The following is a 23,316-nucleotide window of genomic DNA, read 5'->3' as shown; positions in this document are numbered from 1 at the left end:
ACAAACTGCAGTGTGGAATCCTTTCCATTGCTCTCCCTCATTCCCACATAAGACCAACTACTATGAAGATGCCACACAGACTGGATTTTAAAAACAATTTGAATTCCATATGACAACTTAACTTTCCTTTTTGTTTCACATCAAAAGAAACCACAATGGCTTAGAACAGAAGGTGTCCTACTTTTCTTTCTTCTTTAATGAAAGCGTTTTAGTGTTACAGCAACCCTGTGAGGTAGACTTTGGCTGATTTGGGGCAGATTTGAAGCCAGATTTCCCACATCAAAACTAAACAGATAGCAACTGTACTATGCTGGTTCTCAAGGGCAAGAGAAAAAGCACAAGTTGTTTTATTCAGATCAACAGAATATGCATTGCATATTGTAGAGGGGAAATTGACATATAAATGAAAGTTCCCAAACTAACTTGCCACCCTTCCGGTTAAAAACTATTAAAATGCATTCAAATCATTTATTGAAAAGCTTATAAAAAGGATAAAACAAACTTTTTGAGCATCATCATGCATTTCAGAATCTGGTACAACGAAACAACACCTATAGCTTCAGTCTCTCTTTACTGAAAGTAGGAAATATATTTAAGGCCCAGGGATGAAAAGGCCAGCCTTAGTTTTAAAATAGTTCTTTTAAAAGCAAACCCCCCAAAATCTATGTAAATCAGCACACACCCTTCTGTTATAGAATCCAGACACATGTAGCAAAGACTACACTTGATAGCTGCAGAATGTGGTCTTTACATCCATTGGTATAGAAGTTATACTTTGCAACACACCAGTTGAGTATGTTTCCGTAGTACTACAAACAAACCAGAACCAAGCTTCAGCTTCCCCTTTCAAAGGAATGAAAATCTGCAGCACAAATCCTCCATTAGCATTCATTTTTATCACTGGCTTTACATCTGCCCTGACTTTTGATGTGTCAGCTTCACAATAAAGGGGCACCCACAGTTGCGTATCACAGAAAATATACAAGGGAGGGAGGGAAACAAGCACACAAGAAGACTCTGGGGGGAAAGAAGAAGCTATTTTTATTTTAAGAAAAAACTTTACAAAACAATTTACAAAACTCTGTGGAAAGGTCTGAAATGTAGCAGCTTTACCTCTCTTGGGGGATAAATTAAATCGTGACTCAGCCCCTGCTCTGACATTATTTGCTCTTCCCTGGGTGCAAACACTTCCCCTTGGAGATGTTCTCAATCCAATATTGATGAATACGAGCAAATAGTCACCCCTCTTCTTAACAACAGAAATGAAAATGTCGATGAATTGCAGAGAAGGAATCAGAATGAGTACTAAAAGCTCATGTCCCGCAACACCACAAAACCTCCCTTTAAAATGGGGGCTGGTGACGTACTTTAGTGATTTACAGCACAATCTTACATATGTCGCCTCAGACGTTAGACCCACTGGGTTCAATGGGACACTCCCAGGTATATATATACCTCAGCCTTGAAGGACTTACAAGTCAGACCAGCAAGCAGGCGGTTAACTTGGGCTAAAAACATGGATGCCTGAAAAGAAAAATATGACTTTGGAGTGCTGTAACTGCAGGCACATTTATATATCATTCATTTCCTCTTTTCTTGTCAATGCCGACGCTGCAATTCTGTGAGGCTGTCATAAAAGCTACAGTGGTTTTGAATACAGTGACAGTGTGTGGGGGGGGTGGCGGCTACAGAAGGGGGGGGGAGGAAGAGGGCATGTCAACATAAGTGTTTGCCGAACGTAGATAAGGAGACAGAAAAACGTTTAGATGCATGTAATGGTTACACCTTTAAAAAACACACACAAAAAAACACAAAAAAACCACAATGGAGACTATCTCCTCACTCTATTTAATGAAGCAAGACTGAGGGGAAAATAAACACCAGAAGCGTTTTGAGAAGCTCAAACATGTGGCAATATTGGGAACAGCTCTGTCAGGTTCGTTCTGCATTAAGGTAATAGACAAGTTGCCACCGACTTGAGAGACCAACATCTGTTCTTTGGTTAAGACTGATCGTTGCCAAATGCTTCTCCTCCCCACACAAATTCTCACCTTTTCCTACAGGTAGACGGCAAGGCAACACCGCATAAATTAAGATGTTTCAGGGGAGTTTTCTTGGTTTGGATGGGGTCTCCCCCCAACTTCCCTAGAAATCGCTTGCTTAGTTAAATATCATGAGCTCCTTTCAGCCCAATCTCTTACACAGGATGTTTTGCATCATGATGAGTCCGACCTGAGCTTAATGGGACGGGCACCGGTGTTCACAGGACCGTGCAGCTTGATCTCTTGGCATTTTAAAGACCAGTAGTTGTCGTCTGACCTGTGGAACACCCTCCCATTAGAGGTCAGGGAAATAAACAACTATTTGACTTTTATAAGACATCTGAAGGCAGCCCTGTTTAAGGAAGTTTTTAATGTTTGGCGTCTTATTGTGTTTTGATTTGTTGGAAGCTACCCAGAGCGGATGGGGCAACCCACTCAGATGGGCGACATATAAATATCAAATTGTTGTTGCTATTATTATTACAAGTACTGAAATGAACCTCAGACCCCCTTTTTAATAAGGAGAAGAATAAATCTGAACATCGTTAGTGAGGAGAAGAGAGACAGCAGCATTTTAGCGCATGAAGCAAGCCAGAAGCAGGCTGGAAAAGAAAAGCCAAAAGCCGAGGATCAATTTACTTTCTTCTCTTGGAAAGTATACAGGAAAAAAAAGTAAGTATGTGCACTGAAGGGAAGGAGGGGGAGAAGAGGATGGAAAACTAGGCACCAGCCCATACAAAAAAAAGAAGCTGCTATTTAATTAAAACCAGCTCTACCCACTGTAACAATGACCTGGAGCCAAACAAGGCAGAAGACGTAGGAGTCATTCTTTCTGCCAGTGAATGAGACAGCTGATCTCCTAAGCAATTCTTCAAGACAAGCAGTCAAAACTGGAGCGCTGCCTCCATTCACAAAAAACAGAATCCAGCAAGAAACATCTGGCTTCAACCACAATCTTTTCTTGTCACACCCCGGTAGGGGGAAAAAAAAGAAGTAAAAGAGAGAGAGAAAACAGAGTAAACTTGAACTTTTTACATAAACACATCCATTTCCCTGCTTCGTCTCACATACGGCACAGGCTCTACAAGGACAGGCAAACTTAATATAAATGGGAAGTCAAGGAAAAAACTAAAAAGGTGCTGTCTGAAGGAAGAGGGTTATAGGACATACATAGGAGGAGAGGGGTTGGAAAAGAGAGGAGTAGATAAAGAAGAGGAAGAAGAGAAGAAGAGTTTGGATTTGATATCCCGCCTTTCACTCCCCTTCAGGAGTCTCAAAGCGGCTAACATTCTCCTTTCCCTTCCTCCCCCACAACAAACACTCTGTGAGGTGAGTGGGGCTGAGAGACCTCAAAGAAGTGTGACTGGCCCAAAGTCACCCAGCAGCTGCATGTGGAGGAGTGGGGAAGCGAACCCGGTTCCCCAGATTACGAGACTACCGCTCTTCACCACTACACCACACTGGCTCTCTAAAGTGGATTAGAGGGATGGAATAGAGGAAAGACTCCTATTTCTAACCCCTTGCTTGTCTAAAGAACTTTCTTCAGAATATGGTAGCACTTCCTCTCATGATATCCGTAATTCCGGGTTATGAAGGATTAGGTATTTCCTTAAAGAAGTCTCCCACCCGCCCTGAAAAGACACCTTGGGAGAGGATATAGAACACAAACCAGGAAAAAATATTAGTTTGATTATTTTGGAAGCAAGTTATTGAGTGGCTAAAATTTAGCAAATCAGTTGGACCTTGCTCTCTTCTATGCGACCAGTGAATATTCTAAAATGAACTCTACCAGAGAGTACGAGACCACCTGAAGAAAGGCCAGGGCATTTTTGCATCTTCTGGATGTACTAAAATTGTGAACAGTGCTGAAGGTTTTGTGCAAACAACTTTTAAGAACCCACACCTTTGCATGGAATATGAACAGTGTATAAAATTTTAAAAGTGCGGCTCAGACTTAACACAAAGTTATAAGCATTTTTAAAACAGCCACCGAAGGTTGTGAAGCTGGCGAACTGCAAGCTAGAAATCCTCAATGGCACAAAATAGTTCACTGAGCCTCATAAAGCTCAGAATTGCCAATTTGGAACATCATTTGTGACACTTAAAAGCTTATTCCCCCCCCCCAACTTCAGGAACCTGCTGTTTCCGAAGTCCCCCTTTGTCCCCAAACAAAGAATAATCATGTGTGCTAGATTTCAATATCATTTTTCAAATACTTCTAGACTTTCACTGTACTGGGTTCATTCCAAAATCCCATTGATTGATTTCTCGACATTATTTCCTTCATGGGATTATGTGGTCTTAAAAAAGAAAGAGAAGACATTTTTTTATTAAGCACCAGATCAACAACTGCAGAGCAAGATCCTTAGACTTAAGGCTGCAATCCTATATCCAGTTAACATGGAGCAAGTCCCACTGAAGTCAGCGAGACTCTCTTTTGAGTAAACAAGTATAGGACTGCAGTTACAAAGTTATTTCAACTCTCTTGACTGGGACAGGCAGGGTGGAGATGGAAGTTGGACTGATTTACACCACCTGGAAAAAAACCCACGATGTTGCACATTTTGCATTGCTATTGCAATAAGAATTTGAGTGTTATGGGAGGGGGCACCGACTTCTACTGGCAACTTTTAGTTTCATTTTAAAAAGAGAGAGGCAAGAGTCAAAGCTGACAAGGGTGCTCATAATATACAGGTGTTGACAGTAGAAAGTGACCTGATTCATAGCCTTTCTTAAAAAGTTTACTCACCAAAGCTGACCAATATTCAGTAGGACCAATATATTTTAAAGAAATCAAGACCTTATTACCTGGGCGCCACCTTGTAGAGAGAAGCAATTCCTTCACCTACCCTTCTGATTAACAGATTAGCCTACATAAAAATTCCAGATGACACTTTGCCAAATCAATACTAATGTTAACAGAAAGAGGGGCTTAATAGTCTCTCCTACAATATTTACATTATGGTTATTCCATTCATCTTTTTTTAAAAAATGTTTTCAAGAAGGATTTGAAAGCATACTTCCCTTTTAGCTTATTTTTCTTTCAACCACAAAAGTGTTTCCAACATAACACAGCAGGCTTTCAGCACAAGTTACTTCCCCCCTTTTTCTTTTTCTTCTTCTTTGTTGTTGTTGTTGTTACAGAACAAACAGCTGGAGCTTCCCATAATGAAAAAAATACATTATGTTCATATTTGAGCTGATTATTTCAAGTCAATAGCTAACTTCGATTTGTCAAGGCAAACTTATGCAATAGCGACAGATACAGTACAGGGCTTCTACAGTATGCTGGGTCAAGAATGGGGCCGCCATAACTTCACCCTGGGCAGCGACGGTATGGAGAGTGCAGGGGAAGAAATCACACACAGGGGTACTGAAATCCTTTTATCACCTGACAGCAAGTTCCCCCGATTTAAGGGAACTTTTACATGCGTGCATAAAAAGAGCCCAAGTAGTATTTCACTATGAGGAGATGATATTAATGTTTGACTCAACGAGGAAATTATTAACAGGCTTTCCTTATTATTTCTTAGTACCCTGATATCGATTGCTGATTCCAACGACTCAGCACCACTACAAAAAAGGAACAGGAGTTTTGTTTCATCCCCCCCACTGAGGGGGCCAGTGATTTAATTCTGTTCCTCCCATGTGAAGCAGGAACAAATTCTGTCAAACACTCTGCAGCGTCCTTGCACTACAGGATGCCACAAATTTTTGAATGTGACATTCTGGGTTTGGCACAGTGTACACATCACACAACAGCGACAAAATAAGATGGCCTGCTTCCATTCACCACTTTGAATTATATTCTTCCTCCAATACATATGTAAATCCCATTGTTACCAATGGCACTTTTTTGTGCCTACACTGAAAAGAGAATAGACTGTTTATGATTACTCATTTTAAGCAACATTCTCTGCAGAAGAATAGGGATGCTGATAAATATGCAGCTGAAGCGTCTCAACTATTAAGGGCAATTCTTTCTCATCCCCACCCCCTCAATCCTTCATATCCACAGAGTTAAGTATGTTGCAGTGCAATAGAGAGGAGGGTTTTTTCCCCCTGACCTGGTTACTACCCAGTGGGAGTTCCGAACTCATAGGAGAATCTTGTCAATTGCTATTGCTCCAAGTTTTTTAAAAGAAAAAAAGTGGGGGGGGGGGAGAGAGAGAGAATCAAAATGTCACGGTCACTTTCCTGGCCACAGAGCTTCATGAAAATAATTATGTGAACATGTAGCAAGGTGGCCAATTTGGCAGGGCTGCAACTTTATAAAGAACCAGGAGGACATCAATTGACAAAATCGAGGGAAAGGTAAAAAAGAGATTAGTTTAAAGAGCTGTTTAGAGATTAAAAAGTCATCGCTGGTCAAATTGCAGTTGGCACTGCATCCCCGATGGATTGAACCTTTCCACCACATCCCATCCTTAAACCCCCTTCAACATGCAAAAAGCAATTTAAGAAATTGTGATGGTGTAGTTTGTTTGTTTGTTTGGGGTTTTTTTTTTAAAAAAAGGAAGTCCTCTTCTTCCAATGCACAAACACGCAAACTTTAAACTGCAGTTATTTCTAAGTAATGTGGAAGTAACTAGATCAGTGCCACCATTAAAAGTTTATTTAGTGGTTGAATCAGTTCACAATATATACATATTTCTGTGCAGTCCTTCTTTTCAAGTAGCATATTTCAGTAAAACTATCTTATTTTACTTAGCTTCACTAAAAGTGCAAGCCTACACATGTCTACTCAAGAAATAAGTGTCATCGAGTTTCCTGGCTTACTCCCAGGAAAGCGGATATGGGATACATGTCTACCAAGAAGATAGTCTCATTGTCTTCCAGTGGGCTGGATCCAAGTGCACAGGATTGCAGTTTAAATTCTCAATTCACCAGCATGGATGTGTACACATACAAATTGATGACTGGTTTCAAATCCTTTCTTCCTGAACATAACAGGCAACAGAAACTTTCTTATGGAAGGTATGAAAATGCTCGATCACTTTTCAAAAACAGTGATTCAACAGCAAGAATACTGACTCCAATAATAATTTCTCGCATGACTGCCAATACCTAGGTACTATCAACTTAGCCCAAATCCAACATAGATTCAAACAAACTGTAATTAAAATTAAAAAAAAAAACTTGCATCACTCTGTTGGGAATTAAAAGCCTCATTCCAGCTTTTGCAGTTTTGATAATGTTCTGGTTCATTAAGCTGAGTAAGAAGTTGTTCAGAGATGTTTAGTAAAGTTACCTTAACATAATGAGTCACTGTTGCATTTTAAGGGGGATTTCAGTGAGCAGGTCCTATTTCAAGTGCTCTTCCAATTTAAAGTTTAACCATCTCTTATGTATACACGGCACCTGGATTCTCCATAACTAATGCTGGATATAAAAAGCATGACTAAGAATAAAAGTTTAGAAAAAAAGACGGAAAAGCTTACACTATATATGTGCTAACAACTTGGCAAAACTATATGGAGAAATATCAAAAAGCTAGTCAGTCTATATACCATGACAGCATTTCCTCCTTTCTATGTTAAGCAATCACATTCAACCCTCCCTTCTGGTTCTCCCCTCCGAAAGAAACAGAATGTCCATTCAAACAAACAATAATGCACATTCAGCAAGAGATTAAAAAATATAAAAATAAAACCCTGAATTCTCAATGTGTACAAGCAAGTCAGAATATATGTACAGTACTAGTTACATCCGAATGAGATGGGATGTTTCTAGTTAAAGGTAATATATATTAAAAAGAATGCAAGATAATCTATATTGAGTCATCTTCATGGTGCAAATAAACAGGATTTAAAATAGCCGAATGCGTCACAGAAAACAGCATCAAAATATAACTCAGCTAAAAACAACTTCCCTTGCCTTTGCAAAACTTCTAACATCTCATTCTGTTCAAGTCAAAAATTCACAGCTATTCAACTTCAGCATTACAACTTATTTTCTTTAAAACTGTCAGCAGTGCTGCAGCAAAGGCATCAGATTTCAAATGCTCACAAATAAAAGAAACGAGGGGGGAGGAAAGACAGTTTCTCTTTTTAAAAGAAAAAAAAAGGATTGCAAAATAACAAAAAACATATAAACCGCATTGCCCCTTCAGCATTTCGATACACACCTAATGTTCTGTGTTGTGAGCAAGGTGGGAAGAAGACACTTGCACCTAAATCTTGAAGCATCCCGTCCTGATGAACCCAGAGAAACTATATTCTGCCATCAGAAAAGTACTTCCACCAGAAGACCAAACAATTGCATGCACTGCTCTAAAGGAAAGAGCAAGCCCAGATCTGGCTGTATGCAGTCTCTTGAGGTACAATAATATAAACCTGATCAATTGCAATTAAAATCTGAACAGAGGCTTGGAACTTGAAGTCTTGGAGCATTAGTTCTTGCCAAAAGCAGATGTGATTGTGAGCTGGAAGCAATTTCTCCTGGTAATTTGTGATGACATTGGGTAGAGCAGCCCCAGAGTCCCTAAAGACAAACTCATCAGAGGCTCTAATGTATGCATGACACATGAGGTGGCTTTTTTAGAGCTCAATTAATTGGGCTGAACATTAAGACAGCAAGTTCAGGACTTTTTCCTCTCCCCCCCCCACTCCCGCTCCACCAACCCACCCTCCCCTTTTTTCATCCAGAGTTGTTTTTTCCCTTTTTCATTTTTTTGCAAAAGGACTTTCCCCCCTTACCTTCTGCAAGCCATGTCTCCTGTAATTGGCTCAGATCTTGAAACAGTTCTAGGAAAAGAGGAAGAGATGGATAAAGGACCTTTCAATTTATACATAAAGTGCTTGCATGTACTTCACTCCCCAGCCCCCAGCCCTGTAAATACAAATACGTGTTAATTCTATTCTATCTCATTTTGCCTAGATTCCAACTGGAAATACCCCCATCGTGCTGCATTATTATGATTTCGATTAGACAAAAAACATATGTAACCGAGCGCTTTTATTTCGCTATCAACCCAGGCAATAATAATCAGTACCCTTTTCAGCTAACTTGCACACATGGCACAGCATGTCTGTTTCCCCGGCACACTTATTTCTGAGTGAGTCCTGCTGAAATCAGAGGGGCTTATTTCTGAGTAGATGTGCATAGGATTGCACTGTTAGTCACTCAAAAGACAAATGCCCAGCATGACTGTTTGCATGTTTGTACAGAAGTAAGTCCCACTGATTTCACTGGGACTTACTCCTAGCTAACCAAGCACAGTATCCTAGCCTCGTTTTCATTTAAAATAATCTTGTTTCTCCTTAAAACAATTGAAGACCTGTTCCATAAAGCTTTGAACGAACAGCTGCGGTGATTTGCACCCAGGCTGGATATGTAGCACTATTTTCCCCCTCTTTTTTATGTCAGAGTAAAGCAAGGGCTCCAGGTTTCTTATTACACTACACACTCGAATCCAAACCTGAGAAGTATTTGAACCCAATGTCTGCATTTTCCGGACTTAAGTCATTCTGATTTACATTTAGTTACTTGCAGGACTGCAGCAGTTTGGAAAACTGATTCAGAATGATCAAAACATTATTATTTGAGAGAGAGAGAGAGAGAGAGATATTTAACAGAATATTTGCAAATACTTAACCACATCCCTACAGATCAGTCTTTGCAGGTGGATGTTGAATGCTTGTGAAGTTTGTTGGCTAAAACCAAGCTTGGGGGATAGAGGGGGTCTCTTGTTGCAAGTGTCCAGACTGTGTGGACATTGTGAAGGTTTCTAAATGAAATTCTTAGGGCTCCCAACTTCACAAGAGGCTGCAGCGCCTCGCTTGCAGTGTGAGAAAAAGTTTTGTGGGTCTCCATATACCCACCTCGCCCAAGGGATTGTCACCACACAGAACAATCTGTACAAGAAATGCCACTGCAGAACAGCTGATCACTGCATGCGCAGGAATCTCCTTCCTGGCCGAAACAACCTGAAATAGGATTGTAGTGACACTGCCATGAACTCCTAAGAAGTTAGCTTTGGGGGACTTGCTGGTATGAGCTGTTTTTTGAGGTTAAAGAATAAGCTACCCATTTCCCTCTTTGTGTTTCATGGTATTGTCAATGCTACTGGCCAAATTAAAAGAGCAGGATGCTAAAAGTAGCTCACGCCCAGGAGGGCGGGGTATAAATAAAATTTATTATTATTATTTATTATTTTAATAGTGCCACAGATCCTTTTGCCCTCTTATCACCGATGTGGACAACACCCTGGTTGGGCAGGCGGTCTACGTCACGAGTTCACTATCTCTCCGAAGAGCAGTAGGGTCAGCAGCACAAAGAAACTTTCTTGCGATGGGGAGCCAGCGAGGCCTCCAAGCAAAGGAGCCGCACACACGATTCTAGGGTCCGTCATGTCAATCCTCACCTAATTCTCACCTCAGGTGTATGACATTATTTATGTCCCTTCTGTGCAGCAATACCTAACACAGAGAAGGGTGACTCATGGAGAGATACAGCAGCTTAGCGGTGAATTGCTTTTGTCATCTTGTGTCACATCATTAAATGTGGTTTTCTCGTCTCATTTCTATAAATAGAGGTAGACAAGAATCCCAACTTGGGGAGGTGGGGGAGAATAAAAACAACAAAATATTTAGAAATAAACACCATTGGGCAACATGTCGTCAAGAGTGGCATGGCGGGGTGGGGGGGAGCCAATACAATTTATTCACCCTCCCTCCCCCAGCACAAATCCTCACCTTCTGAGTCATGAGCCAGATCTCTGTTAATGAATTTTCTTTTCCTGACATTTGTTGGTCGCTCATTACAGTTTCTCCCACAGGGATTCTACAAATAGAAAAGATTGGTTACTTTGAAAGAATAAAGAAAAGGAAGGGGGGGGGAGAGAAGGAGAGGCAACACAACAACTCACACTGGCAGTATATTTTAAAAAATATTAAGAGCTGAAAGAGATAGGTGGTAAAACTGTTTAAAAATGGCTCGAAAGCTAAATTGCAAACTAGAATTTTGCAACCGGATCACCATCGTTCTTCTTCTTCAGGGGAATATTTTATGTCTCAACCCACCTGCTCAAAACACACATCTGTACAGGGAAACACTGCATTAAGTATATGACATATTTTTAGAAATTTACAACACTAACACCTACATAAAAGTATTTTTTTTAATGTCAACCATTCACTAAAGCTAGTTGGGAGACGAGGGAGCTGATAACAAGAGGTTGCTTTGTTTTCAAGGCTTATTTGTCATCAAAGTCCCTTTAAAAAAAATAATGGACAGGTTTTTTAAAAAATGTAAGTTTGTTTCCTCTGGCAGAAACTTTGAAAGCAGGATCAGACCTTGCTGCTTTTATCTTCTTCCACTAATACTGGGGGGCAGGCGGGGGGGTGGGGGTGGTTTTGTTTTTATCCAGTCTGAGATGGTCTTTCGAAGAAAAAAACAGAATATATCGAAATAAAAGTCTACTTCACAGAAACGGCACAGGAATCCTCCTCTCACTGCAAATATATATATATATTTCCTCTGAAAAGCTTTTCCTCCCGCCTCCCCTTTATTTCCCCCTGACCCCCAAGAAATCCAAGTTTAAACAACTTTGGAACTGATCACTCACATTGGTGACCATGTAAGGCACTTGCTGGTCATAAAATCCATCCATTCTGCAGACTTTTGCCGAGTATTTTTTGTTGCTGTTGTTATTGTGATTATTTTCTGGACATTGGACTTAAAAGAGGCTTTCTCCAGATGTAGTCTTCCAGCAGCCTAAAAACAAGAACACAAAATGGCTTTTAGATTTATTTTTTTCAAAAAAACAACACACGCACACACTCATGAATGAACCGCTTGAATTTGCATAGCTAATGATCCTCCCAGAGTCCCATTCATAAAAAACACACACACATCCCTCCCTCCCTCCCTCTCTCGCTCTCTGCGCTGCCTTCTGCTGGGTTACAAGCAAGAGCCGGAAAAAGGCAGCCAGAAAGAAGGAAAGGACTTTTTAATACAAGAAATCAAATGGAGAAGGAAAGCTGTTTATTGGCATGCCCGTTTCGTCCCTTGGAGCGCGCTGGGGGGAAAATTAGCCCCGTTCATTCGTAAACGTGTGCAGAACTAGCAATGGCGCACGACAAAACTCGCGTTGCACCTAACGGGAGAGAGAAAGAGAGAGAGAGAGAGAGAGAGAGAGAGAGAGAGAGAGAGAGAAGGCTGAGCTACCTTTCTTTTTTTTCTTTTTTTGCAAACCACAACCACGTAATCAGCCGAAGCTACGAACAACAAAGTTGCTGCAAAGACCCACCTGAAGGTACCGCCGGACGATCGGCTGCGCGCACACGCGCACACGCACGCCCCCAAAGAAGTCCCTCCAAATTTAATTAAAAAAAACATTAATTATTTCCCAGCACTTCCCCCTTGGAAGCGAAAAGCGCCACTGACAGGGTTTCTTATTCGGTGGTTTTTCCTCTATTTCTCCTCCAGGGGCCTCCAATCCAAACTGATGGATCTCCGCATCCCATTGGCTCTCCGCGTCTTTCACAGGATCAGATTTCTGCCTGTCACTCAGACTGCCTCTCACCCCCTCAGGGAAAAAGGGAAAAGACGGATCCTCCCGGATTTCGGCAGGGGATTCGACGGATCGTTTACTTCGTCATTTGATCGTGTGTGTGTATGTATATATATATTAAAAAATAAAAAGACAGGTCCTCCAAAATAAACTCTCCTTTACGCAAAAGATCTGTGCGACTCTCGGATTCACAGCACCTCTTCTAGACAGACCGTGGCCCCCAGATCCGGTAATTTTGCGCCCCCGACCCCAGCACAAAATGATTCTGTTAAGCAACTTGGAGTGACCACCCCCCCATCCACCCACAGGGCCAGCAATTGCACGCACTAAACGTAACAAGTGCGAATTGTTTTGTGTGTTTAGCATCAATTGTGTGTCCAAATACAGCCCCAGTCGGTGGCCAGATTCTGGCCCAAAGCTCGCCACCAGGTCCGCAGCCTAATATGAAGAACTTGCTTGTGGGGGAGACAAGTCGCATGCCAGCTGATTTCCTACTTTAGAGCACGCTGCAAAGGCCGTTGCGCACAAGCAATGTGAGATTAAAATTGTAGTTGGGTTTAGGATTGTTTCACCAGCGTGTCGTAGGAACATAGGAAGCTCCTCATATTTCAAGTCAGACCACTGGCCCATCTAGCTTAGTATTACCAACACTGACTGGCAACAGCTCTCCGGCAGGGGACATTCCCAGCCGTCCTTGGTGCTGCCAGAGTTTGGACGCGGGCCCTTCTGCGTGATGCTTCCCCGTCTACTTTCTGGAACTATCAATAACAGGCAGGCAACTTTGTTGCATTGTTTTCAACGTTTGCTAAAAAAAAACATTGTTGTTGAGGCAAAGCCTACCCAAACATGTACAGTGGTACCTCGGGTTAAGTACTTAATTCGTTCTGGAGGTCCGTTCTTAACCTGAAACTGTTCTTAACCTGAAGCACCACTTTAGCTAATGAGGCCTCCTGCTGCTGCTGCACCACCGGAGCCCAATTTCTGTTCTTATCCTGAAGCAAAGTTCTTAATCTGAAGCATTATTTCTGGGTTAGCGGAGTCTGTAACCTGAAGCATATGTAACCTGAAGCGTATGTAATCTGAAGTGTATGTAACCTGAGGTACCACTGTAATTCTATTATATTTGTTCTTTAATTTACACATCTTATCTCTATTCTGATACCTATTACGCCTACTTGTTTCCGAAGTTTGCTTTCATTTGTTATTTTTCATTAGTATTTTATATTCTTCTTATGCGAACTGCTTAGAGGTTTTTTGCTGATCAAGAAGTGTATCCATTTCATTTTTTAAAAAATATCATCAATAACATTTATGCAATTTTTTCACCACCACATGTAAACATTTTTGGTAACATCAAAATGTGTATCGGTAGATCTTTGGGACAGGCCCTTTTTAATGGCAATGGGGAGCACTGGCCACAGAGAGAGAAAGCCTCTTGGCCTCAGCTGCTGGCCACACCAGAATCACAGAACTGCAAAGTTGGAAGGGACCATGAGGGTCATCTAGTCCAACCCCCTGAAATGCAGGAATCTTTCACCCAACATGGGTCCCGAACCCACAACCCTGAGATTAAGCGTCTCATGCTCTACCAACTAAGGGTGTGATCTGCTTTGCAAGAAGAAAGCAGCTGACTGGCTGCAGAAGATTCCATCTGCTTTCTTGCACACTTGGAAAGGAATGTGGGAGGGCCTTCCTTTTCCCTCCTTTTGATTCTACAGGCTGCCCTGCTGCTTTGTCCCCGCCCTCTCCTTTTGATTGGCCCAGCTGGAGAGGAAGAGGAGGGGCGATGCTTACTGTCAGCAGCCGTGCAGCAAAAGAGGCAGCTGTGCTGTGGGGCAGAAATTCAGTTGCCCCGAAGATATAAAGGAGAAAGATTACTGACTGGTGGGCATGCATGCAAGTGAGTGAACCATTTTTCTTTCTGTCCACAGCTACTTTCCCTATTTTATTTTAGTCCCACCTTTTGTTTGTGTGTGTGCCCATGTTTTCGGCATTAGCGCTTTCAGATGCCCAGATTTTCTGCAACTCATTGTAGGCTTCTGAATGTCATGGAGTGTTACTTCAAGCAACAAAGCATACATGCACACATGCGCACACACGCACAGAGAGAGAGAAAATGCCCAGGTGTATTATAGCAATATGCACACAAATTATGTGTGCATAATTGCAAAGTGAAATTTTCTGGATACACCCCTGAATACAGCGCAAGTGAAACCCTTGTAATTTTTGTCTTTGCATTTTCGAGATCAGGAATCCTAACATACTGCTTCTTATATCAAATATAGATCTTAAAATAAATGATTATATGAACTTATGGGGGGGGGCTTCCAAGTTAGAGAAAAATGACAATTGACATGCAGTGCAATTAGTACATATTGCTACAATACTTTGAGATGTTTCGCAGGAACCAATTCATAATAATGAATGAAATATAAAAGAGAACTGGAATGTGGTGGGCTCAAAAGAATGTTCTGGCCCCTGGCCTCGTAAGTGTCTTTAAAAGGGGGCTACTCTGGGTGATTTGTACAAGATCAGCAAAAGTTTCTGACTTAGTTGTTTCACAATAGCAGCACCTAAAAAGAGTGTTCTCCTTACAATTACACTGCTGAAAAATGACTGCTTTGGGAGAAACCAGGAGTAGTTTTTTATGTGAAAGGACTTGTGTGGCTTGGTTTTGGTACTGATTGAAAATCCCTAGGCTTGAGCATGTGTAAAAGGTAAAGGTAAAGGGACCCCTGACCATTAGGTCCCGTCCTGACCGACTCTGGGGTTGCGGCACTCATCTTGCTTTATTGGCCGAGGGAGCTGGCGTACAGCTTCCGGGTCATGTGAACAGCATGACTAAGCCGCTTCTGGCGAACCAGAGCAGCGCACAGAAACGCCGTTTACCTTCCCACTGGAGTGGTACCTATTTATCTACTTGCACTTTGACGTGCTTTTGAACTGCTAGGTTGGCAGGAGCAGGGACCGAGCAATGGGAGCTCACCCCATCGCGGGGATTCGAACCGCTGACTTTCTGATCGGCAAGTCCTAGGCTCAGTGGTTTAACCCACAGCGCCACCCGCGTCCCTGAGCATGTGTACTTTAATGTACGGTAATTCCACCAGTTTAAGCCACTGTTTTGTGGGTTGGCTAAGATTGACTAATCTCATGGGGGGTGGGGGGGAACCAAGTAGATTCCACATGCCTGAAATCTGCACATTTCGGCATTGAGAGAACAGATTCCAGTCTGTGAGAAGGGATTTGCATGGTGACAATAGTATGCCAGGGGTCCACTAGGACACAGAAACAAAAGGGATGTTAAGGTGGAAACAGCATGGTGTGTTTCACATCTCCCCTCTGCACCAGTGAAGCAAGGTGGAAAGTTTTCCAGTGTTTTATATTTTTCCCACGGGAAACTCAATGTTTCGTAAGTTCATTAGTAACAACGAAGGGATGTCAACTCTGCAAATATAGCATTAGGCAAGCTTGACAGTTTTGACTTTTGTTTTGTTGGCTGAATACAAGTAAGGCAAACATGCTAAATTAGATCACCCTCTAGGGCATCGGGAAATTTCCCGATGCAAAGCGCCCTAAGGAAATCAGCTTAATTTGCATAAAGGGAAATTTTCTGGATTTATTTTTTTCAAATTCGCATTCCCCCCCCTGCAACCCCCCCCCCACATCCTAGGGTGCATCCCCTCCCCTTCTGAGTGTATATTCAGGTGATCTGCTTCCCCTGCTGGTCCTTCATGAGTTGAACTGTTCAAAAGGTGGCCTTATCTTCCTACTTTACAGTCCTCTGCTTGAAGGGAGGCCGGATTTAAGTCCTGCTTAAAGTCATAAGAAGGGAGAGCAGGAAGGGGCTTGGAGCAGAATTTGCAGGTACACAGGTCACTTGGTCACAGACTTCTCCACTATGGAGAGGTCACCTGTATTTCCATTTAAATTACAGTTACTTATATCAAATTATATAGTATACTGTATTTTATATGAAGTTCTGTATTTTAACGATGTATCTATGCAATTCTGCACAGGATGCATAGAATACTTTTATTTCCTTTTAGGTTGAAATGACCAGGATAGTTGCAACAACAAATAAACTTTGACAATGACATCAAATTTTATAATCTATATATACAGCGGGTTACAAACACCTCGAGTTACAAACACTTCAGGTTACAGACTCCGCTAACCCGGAAGTAGTACCTCAGGTTAAGAACTTTACCTCAGGATGAGAAAAAAAATCGCATGGCAGCGGGAGGCCCCTTTAGCTAAAGTGGTACCTCAGATTTCAGGTTAAGAACGGACCTCCGGAACGAATTAAGTTTGTAACCAGAGGTACCACTGTACACACACACACACACGACCCACCACAGGTCTAGTCTATTGTTTGAGCCCCCCCCCAAACCATGGAACTTACTCTAGTAGCTCTTCCCAGTGAGCAGGTTGATAGTCATCTGCCTGCAGCAGGCGTGAAGCTAGGCTTTATTTCACCCGGGTCAAAGACCCAGCTTGGCGCGCGTACACACACACACACACACACACACACACACACGTGCATTTGTGTACACACACAGAGGCTGGGAGCCTCAATGGGCCCCTGGAGACTTCGCCCGGGCCAAAAAACAAACAAACTGGCTAGCCCCCCTGTAGCTATGGTTCTGGCCTGCAGTCGCTGCCTGGTTCTGCTGCTTGCTCACCTGCTGCTTTGCATTTGCAGAAAAGAAGGGGAAGCGTTTCACCAGTAGCACTAGTTGCTGGGTTCCTCCTCCCACTTTCAAGGGCATAAGGGTGGGACCTAGCTGGGCAGCAGGCACACCGCAGCTCTTCTCTGAGCATGCTCCTGCCAGCAGCTGCCAAGATGGTCAGAAGCACTGACGGGTGCAGTCAAAACTCTTGCAAATCCAGTCCTTGCTCACTTCTGTGAGGGCACTTCATCCTGGCGCCCATGTTGCAGCTGATTCCCAGTGGGAGTTTGTGCTCAGGTAAATGCACTCCCCGCTCCTCCTTCTACATTCTACATACATATAAAAGATATCATTTGAGAAAGACTTTCAACAAAAGTTCTGAATAATTGGTCATATTGCTGCCATAGTTTTGTCGCTGCACTGCTGTTGTTACTGTTATCGGTTATGATATTGTGAGTTGCCTTGGTTAGGCTGTGCCCAATAAACACTTTTATAAATAAATGAGTCAAAGGGGAAATATATTAATGTAAAGCCCCTACTGTTGATAGTAGGTTTTGCTCTCTGTTTTAGGGATTGGTACTAATTGGCTGGTGTCCCCCCCCCTTATTTATTTATAGAAATTATATTCTACCTCTCCTCATTTCTGGACAGACCTCAAGGGCCGTCCCACAAAGAGCAAATTAAAGTAATCCATCTGGGAAGTCAGTAGTGCTGAATGACTGTGATCAAGCTACTGGCAATTAACTGAGTTTTTATTTTCTACATTAGGGAGGTCTACAAAGGCAGCTGGTCTCTAAACACCATACAAAGAACTACAAGACTTCCACTAATTTAGGAAGTGTGCGCGTGTCTGTTAGTTATAAAGGTAATCTGCAAATGGCAGTCACTCTGAATGGAAATTTACAATTTGGCCCAATTTCAGAACGGGAACGGAAGCAGCGAGAAAGCAAGGGCTTGACATTTGTTTGCATGTGTTTCAAAATCAAATCTTGATTGAGAAAGAGAATTAAAGGAAAGAAATAAACATTCCCAATAAGAGCAATGGTCTCAAGGTGAAGTTACAGCTTCACAGAGACCTATGTTTGGGGGCTGTTGCCGTGTTTGCACATTGCAACGTTCTAAAACCTGTAGAGAATATTTGCAGTCAGTTTGCATAGATTGCCACTGAATTCCAATTGTTGGGAAGGACCAGTGGGAGAGAGCGAATGCTCTCATGCTCTGCTTGTAACCTTCCCAGAAGCGTCTCAGAGGAAGGAAGCTGCAGGACTAGACGGTCCTTTGCTCTCATCCAGCAGGATGCTTCTGATGCCCAGATTTCAGATTCAGGTGCTGCAGCTCCAGTGTTTGCAGTGCTCCCTTAACTGGCTCAGCTCCCCTCTGCATTCCAGCGGGGTAACCAACCCATATAATAATTATTTTGCACATACGGATGCTTCTTTTCTGAATTCTTCTTTCCCCACAACTGCTACCACCACTAGAGTCCCCACCACCCCACCCCAAGGTCCTGGGTCAGGAAGGAAGAAAAGCACACACTTCAGATACTGCGACACTCCAGAAAAATTACAGGAATAAAGTTTCAATGCAGACCCTAGCATAGGAAAGGCCAGCATTGGTATTCTCTGGACATTGTTGGACTACAACTATTATTTGTTGCTGTTGATTGTTTATTAATAGAATATTATTTATTAAATTAATATTATGTATTAAATTAATACATTGATTAATATATTAATTCCACTGGGTTGCTCAGATACGTGACTAAGCTGAAAGGCAGTTTGAATACTTGCCAATCTGATTCCTCCAGAACGAGAATTTAGAATAGGGTTCATTGATGCCGGCTTTCTGTAGTTAGGATTGCTCCATTAGACAGGTTTAATTAGAGAAATTCTATGCCACACCTTTGTACACTGTTATCAGGAAAAAATCAGCTTATTCCCATAAAAGCTGTCTTACAATGTTAGTCTTCGTAGTCAGTCTTCGTTGGCTGGGGCTGATGGGAATTGTAGTCTAAAACACACACTTTGAGAAGCCGCTAGATCCCCTCTTGTCTTTTCCTGCAGCAGAGCAATGTGATTACTCATCTGGAATATGAATATGGACATCCCTTCTAACATTTGAAACTATAATGGTGGCTACCAGTTGCGTCCGCTTTCCTCTCACTCTTTTCTCACAACTTCTGGGGGAAGATGTGGGGGCAGGGGGAAATGCCTCCTGCTTTTCAGCAAATCACATTTCCCCCTCTCGTTCTTTTATTAGAATTGTGCCAGGACACACACTGAGCATTAGAACATGGTGTACAAACAAGTCGAGAACACCGTCTACATTTCAAAGAGTGATGTAGACGCGTGGCAGGCGGTACATACAAGATTTCTGCCGCTGCCAATCCACTTCTCCTTCGTCATTCTAAATCAGTAAAGTTCTTAGCAGCACCTGTTACCCACCATTTCAAATATATATATATTTAAAAAGTTGAGTTTCAGAAAGAAAAGGCATGTGGTTTTCTCACCCTTGCTCCCCCCATCCCATTCCACACCTTCGCCTTCTTTTTCTTCGTATTTCCAAACATAAAGCTTTAGTTTCCCCTAATAAACTAGCTGAATTCGTTGCATGGAAGAGTAAATTAATCTGCAATCTCCTTGCACTGGCAAAGAGTGCTTGATCAGATCAGATGTGGCCGAGGCCGGAACGATAGCTCCTTCATTAGCCAAAGGTTTTTTTTCCCAATTTTGGTGCGCTTGTCACGTCACATCGGTAGCTTTTTCGATATCTGCGCACCAAGAACTTGAGTAAAATAACAGAGTACAGTAACTTGGCGTTTGCAAGCACGAGTTTCCACATCTTCTCGACTCTTGCAGAGACCAAAAATCAATACTGTCTCTTTGCTGGAGATTGAAAGTCACTGCTGATTCAATGGAAATGAGCACTCAAGAGCAATTATATTGTTTCACAGTGCTTACCACAATATCCTAGGCTTCTGTATTAGAAGCACTTACCATTCCTGCTTCCAAAGTCATGCAAGAGTGCCTTGCTGCTACAAACAATGGTTCCTGTGCAGAAGAAAAGAAGGCAGGCGGAAGTACCAGGGAGTGGTTTTGGACAGCCCTCTTCCTGAATCTGGGGCCCTACAGATGTTTTAGACTACGGTTCCCATCAGCCCCAGACATCCTACAGGTGTGCACACTGTAGGCATGGAAGCCAGGAGAAGGAGCTGCTCAGCAGGCATGGTGTTTGGCAGTGCTGTTTTTCTAAAAGAAAAGGTGCCGGAACTCACCACAAACACCTCCCTAGTTCTCTTAGAGAGGTGCCGGAACTGAGTTCCTGTGAGTTCCAGTTGGAAAAAAGACCACAAGCCAATTGGGCGTGGCTCCACTGCCCCCTTGCATACCATTTTCACACAGGAGAGTAATGCCTGGATGTGCATATCAGATCCAAAAATTAAAAAATGCAGCTCCTTTCATGCTGCTCTTAACCACCTCTGACACATGGCATTACGCATGATCCACTATGCCATGGGGTGGGGGAGCAAGCCACTCGCCACATCCCTGTCCCCCCTCATGCATGTTGATTTTACCCACAAGACCGGGAAACGGCTTTTTATGCAAGCCACCTTGGGGATCCTTCGGGATAAGGAAGAGGGATAACAACCGAATAAGCAAAGGCATAGAAACATCATAAATACATTGGCCATATAGCTGGCATGTGCACTGCTTAGAAACAAATGTATCTGCCTCTTCTGTTAGCGAGTAAAGCACCAACTTTTCTGTTACTTTTCACCTATTCCTGTGAACTGCTTTTTAAAAGTACTGTTCTTTTGACAATCAGTCTCAGACCTTCAAGAATTGATCCAAAGAGTCAAATGGAAAGTCAATTTGTGATGCAGCCCCTTTATGGGCTGCAACTGTGCCTTACTTCTGGAAGTCCTGGAAGGGTGAGAAGGAGTTCAGCTTCCGTAGCTATTTAAGCCTGCACTTGTCTGTACAAACTGCCAAAAAGGAAACCAATAAAACCTCAAGAATGGCGGGGATGATAACAAGCTTAGCCCTATAACAGTTGACTTCCCTCCCCGCCTCTCAACTGGTTTTGATTTCCCTCTCTCTCTTCAGTCAAGATTCCTAACCGCTATTTTTATATCTGGACAGCGCCGTCTTAATAGCTGGGGTGCTTTATAAATAATGAAATAATCATAAAATAAGTCTCCATCGTTATGCTGAAGCATTCGGTTTAAAAGTACAAAGCTGCAGAAAAAAGTATCAGATAAAGCTCATGAAAGAACCCCATTGAGATTCTGGGGTTTTATATACCCAAAATAAATTCCCTTTGTCTTTCAGAGAGTCCATAATTCATGCATCCCATTTCATAGTAAACCATCCACTCCAGCGGACCCGTCATAGTCATGTTCTTGGACTCCAACTCCCATCCAACATGACCAATGGTCAGGAGTGATGGGAATTGGGGTCCAGCAACACCCAGGGGTGACCATACTGGCTAGCGTTTGATTTGTTTGAACTGAGTTATGCTTCTTATCCAATGTTTGCTGGAACCTGCTCTCTGAACCCTTTTGGAACCCTTTTGGAAAAGCCACCTACAGCCTAGAATTAAAAACAGCTTCTAGACTCAATTCCCAAAGTGGCCTTCCCCTTGGGAAGAGAGGGAGAGAGGTCTCCAGTGAAGAAGCACATACATTGAGTGAACTGCATCCCAGTTGGGTTTCACATGGCTTATCCAGTGATTTCAATGTCTGTGGCCCTTCAGACATTGATTCACAACAGCTCTCGTTATCTCTGGCCCTCTGCTGCACCAGCTAGAGATGATGGCAGCTGGAGTCAGACAACACCCAGAGTGCCACAAGTTCCTCATTCTCAAGTTAAGAGAATATCAAGTCTCAGGTCTTGCGAAAGCCCTCTGACTGATACCTCTGTGCTGTAGGCATTGTTGAACAACAACTCTCATCATTCCTGGTCATTGGCCATGCTGTTGGGGGCTGATGGGAGTTGTAATTCCACAACATCTGGAAGACCACGTGTTAGCCACCCCTGATATATGCCTTGCTGTCTAGTAATCAATTTTTTTTAACAGAAGGAGAGCAGCCAAAAATCAACAGCAGAACCCACGTATCCATATGCCAAGTGTCAGTTTGCCCTGTGACTATATCGGCTCAAGTCACTTGTGGAACGATAACATCCCTAGGCATTGCAACAGAATCAGAAGCTTCCCTTATTCAGCTGCTTACATTTGTTCTTGTTTACACTGTGTCTCGTTTTTGATAGGAAGTTTACTTTCTAGCGTTCCTGTTTGGAAATCCAGCAGTGGTGAAGAAAGACACACTGCCCTTTGATTCGTGCCAGCAAGTGCAATGCAGTGGCTAATAAAATAGCTTTCAAGCACTTCTTTTCCAAGCTACAAATACGGTCTTTAATTGCATCTGTGGCAAAGATCCTAGTCATGCCTCAGGCCTATTCATATGGCATGATGTGTATTCCATATACAATGATACAGATATGTGACATGCCTTCTGTAAGGTAAGCAATTCCACATTCCAAGTACAACTCAGTGTGCCCATTTAATGCAGAATTCAAGAGGTCATCTATAAGATAGTCATAGCAGGCCTTGGAGTTCCTTATTAAATCAGGTGCTTTTCCCACAGCCTAATCATTTTGAAACCAAAGGTAATAATTATGCCATTTCTGTAAGTGTGGCAGCTTCTTTGGTTTGTCAGGTCTGATTAGCTCTTCAACATCACTTGGGCTGTCCCAAAAGATTTCTGGCTCAAACGATCCCATTGGCAACAGTTTTGCTTTGTACTCCTGGCACAGAGGATGGCAACAGAGTTCTGAACTGTATCTGTACAGTTAATTAGGATGGGACACCTTGACTGCGGTCCACGGTTTTGCATCAAGTAGCTCTTGCGTTTGCATCAGTGGGCTTTGAACAGAAAAGGGCAATTCTGCACATATCAAGTATTTTCTCCTTATGGAAGACAACAGGGAGCACCAACTTGCCTGCAGCTCGAGATGACACCCCTTGCTTTGAATTCTGTGTGCAAAGGCTAGTTGCGCTAGTTTCCTAATCCTGGCTATTTGAAGGAAGT

At 42.5% G+C, this 23,316-nt stretch overlaps 1 protein-coding gene and 2 long non-coding RNA genes across 9 annotated transcripts in view; 2 read left to right on the top strand and 1 right to left on the bottom strand.

Annotated features, from left to right (window-relative positions):
- ETV1 (ETS variant transcription factor 1) overlaps nucleotides 1–12,452 on the bottom strand; it is a 95,156-nt gene extending 82,704 nt beyond the window's left edge. For 2 of the 6 annotated variants that reach the window (XM_082193964.1, XM_082193965.1), the window contains exons 1-4: nucleotides 12,295–12,452; nucleotides 11,611–11,759; nucleotides 10,739–10,826; nucleotides 8,741–8,788 (exon numbers count right to left, since the gene is read on the bottom strand). In XM_082193964.1, the coding sequence (XP_082050090.1) occupies nucleotides 8,741–8,788; nucleotides 10,739–10,826; nucleotides 11,611–11,655 (181 nt within the window). In that variant the 5' untranslated portion in view covers nucleotides 11,656–11,759; nucleotides 12,295–12,452. Of the gene's footprint in view, nucleotides 1–8,169; nucleotides 8,579–8,740; nucleotides 8,789–9,036; nucleotides 9,139–10,738; nucleotides 10,827–11,610; nucleotides 11,760–12,294 lie in introns of those variants that run through there. The other 4 variants (XM_082193966.1, XM_082193968.1, XM_082193967.1 and 1 more) reach the window with 2 other exon arrangements.
- On the top strand, nucleotides 12,148–12,726 carry LOC309515831. The gene is made up of 2 exons (XR_014212687.1): nucleotides 12,148–12,300; nucleotides 12,474–12,726. It is a non-coding gene; the product is annotated as an uncharacterized lncRNA (long non-coding RNA).
- A 1,630-nt stretch (nucleotides 12,727–14,356) lies between these two features.
- Nucleotides 14,357–23,316, top strand: part of LOC309515834 — an 89,610-nt gene continuing 80,650 nt past the window's right edge. The window contains exon 1 of one of the 2 annotated variants that reach the window (XR_014212690.1): nucleotides 14,357–14,442. This is a non-coding gene — a long non-coding RNA (uncharacterized lncRNA). Of the gene's footprint in view, nucleotides 14,459–23,316 lie in introns of both variants that reach the window. The other variant, XR_014212691.1, reaches the window with a different exon arrangement.

This window comes from Podarcis vaucheri (genome assembly GCF_965113315.1).
Source record: "Podarcis vaucheri genome assembly, chromosome: 12".
In the NCBI taxonomy this organism is placed as follows: domain Eukaryota; kingdom Metazoa; phylum Chordata; class Lepidosauria; order Squamata; family Lacertidae; genus Podarcis; species Podarcis vaucheri.
This window is presented reverse-complemented; position numbering and strand designations above follow the sequence as displayed.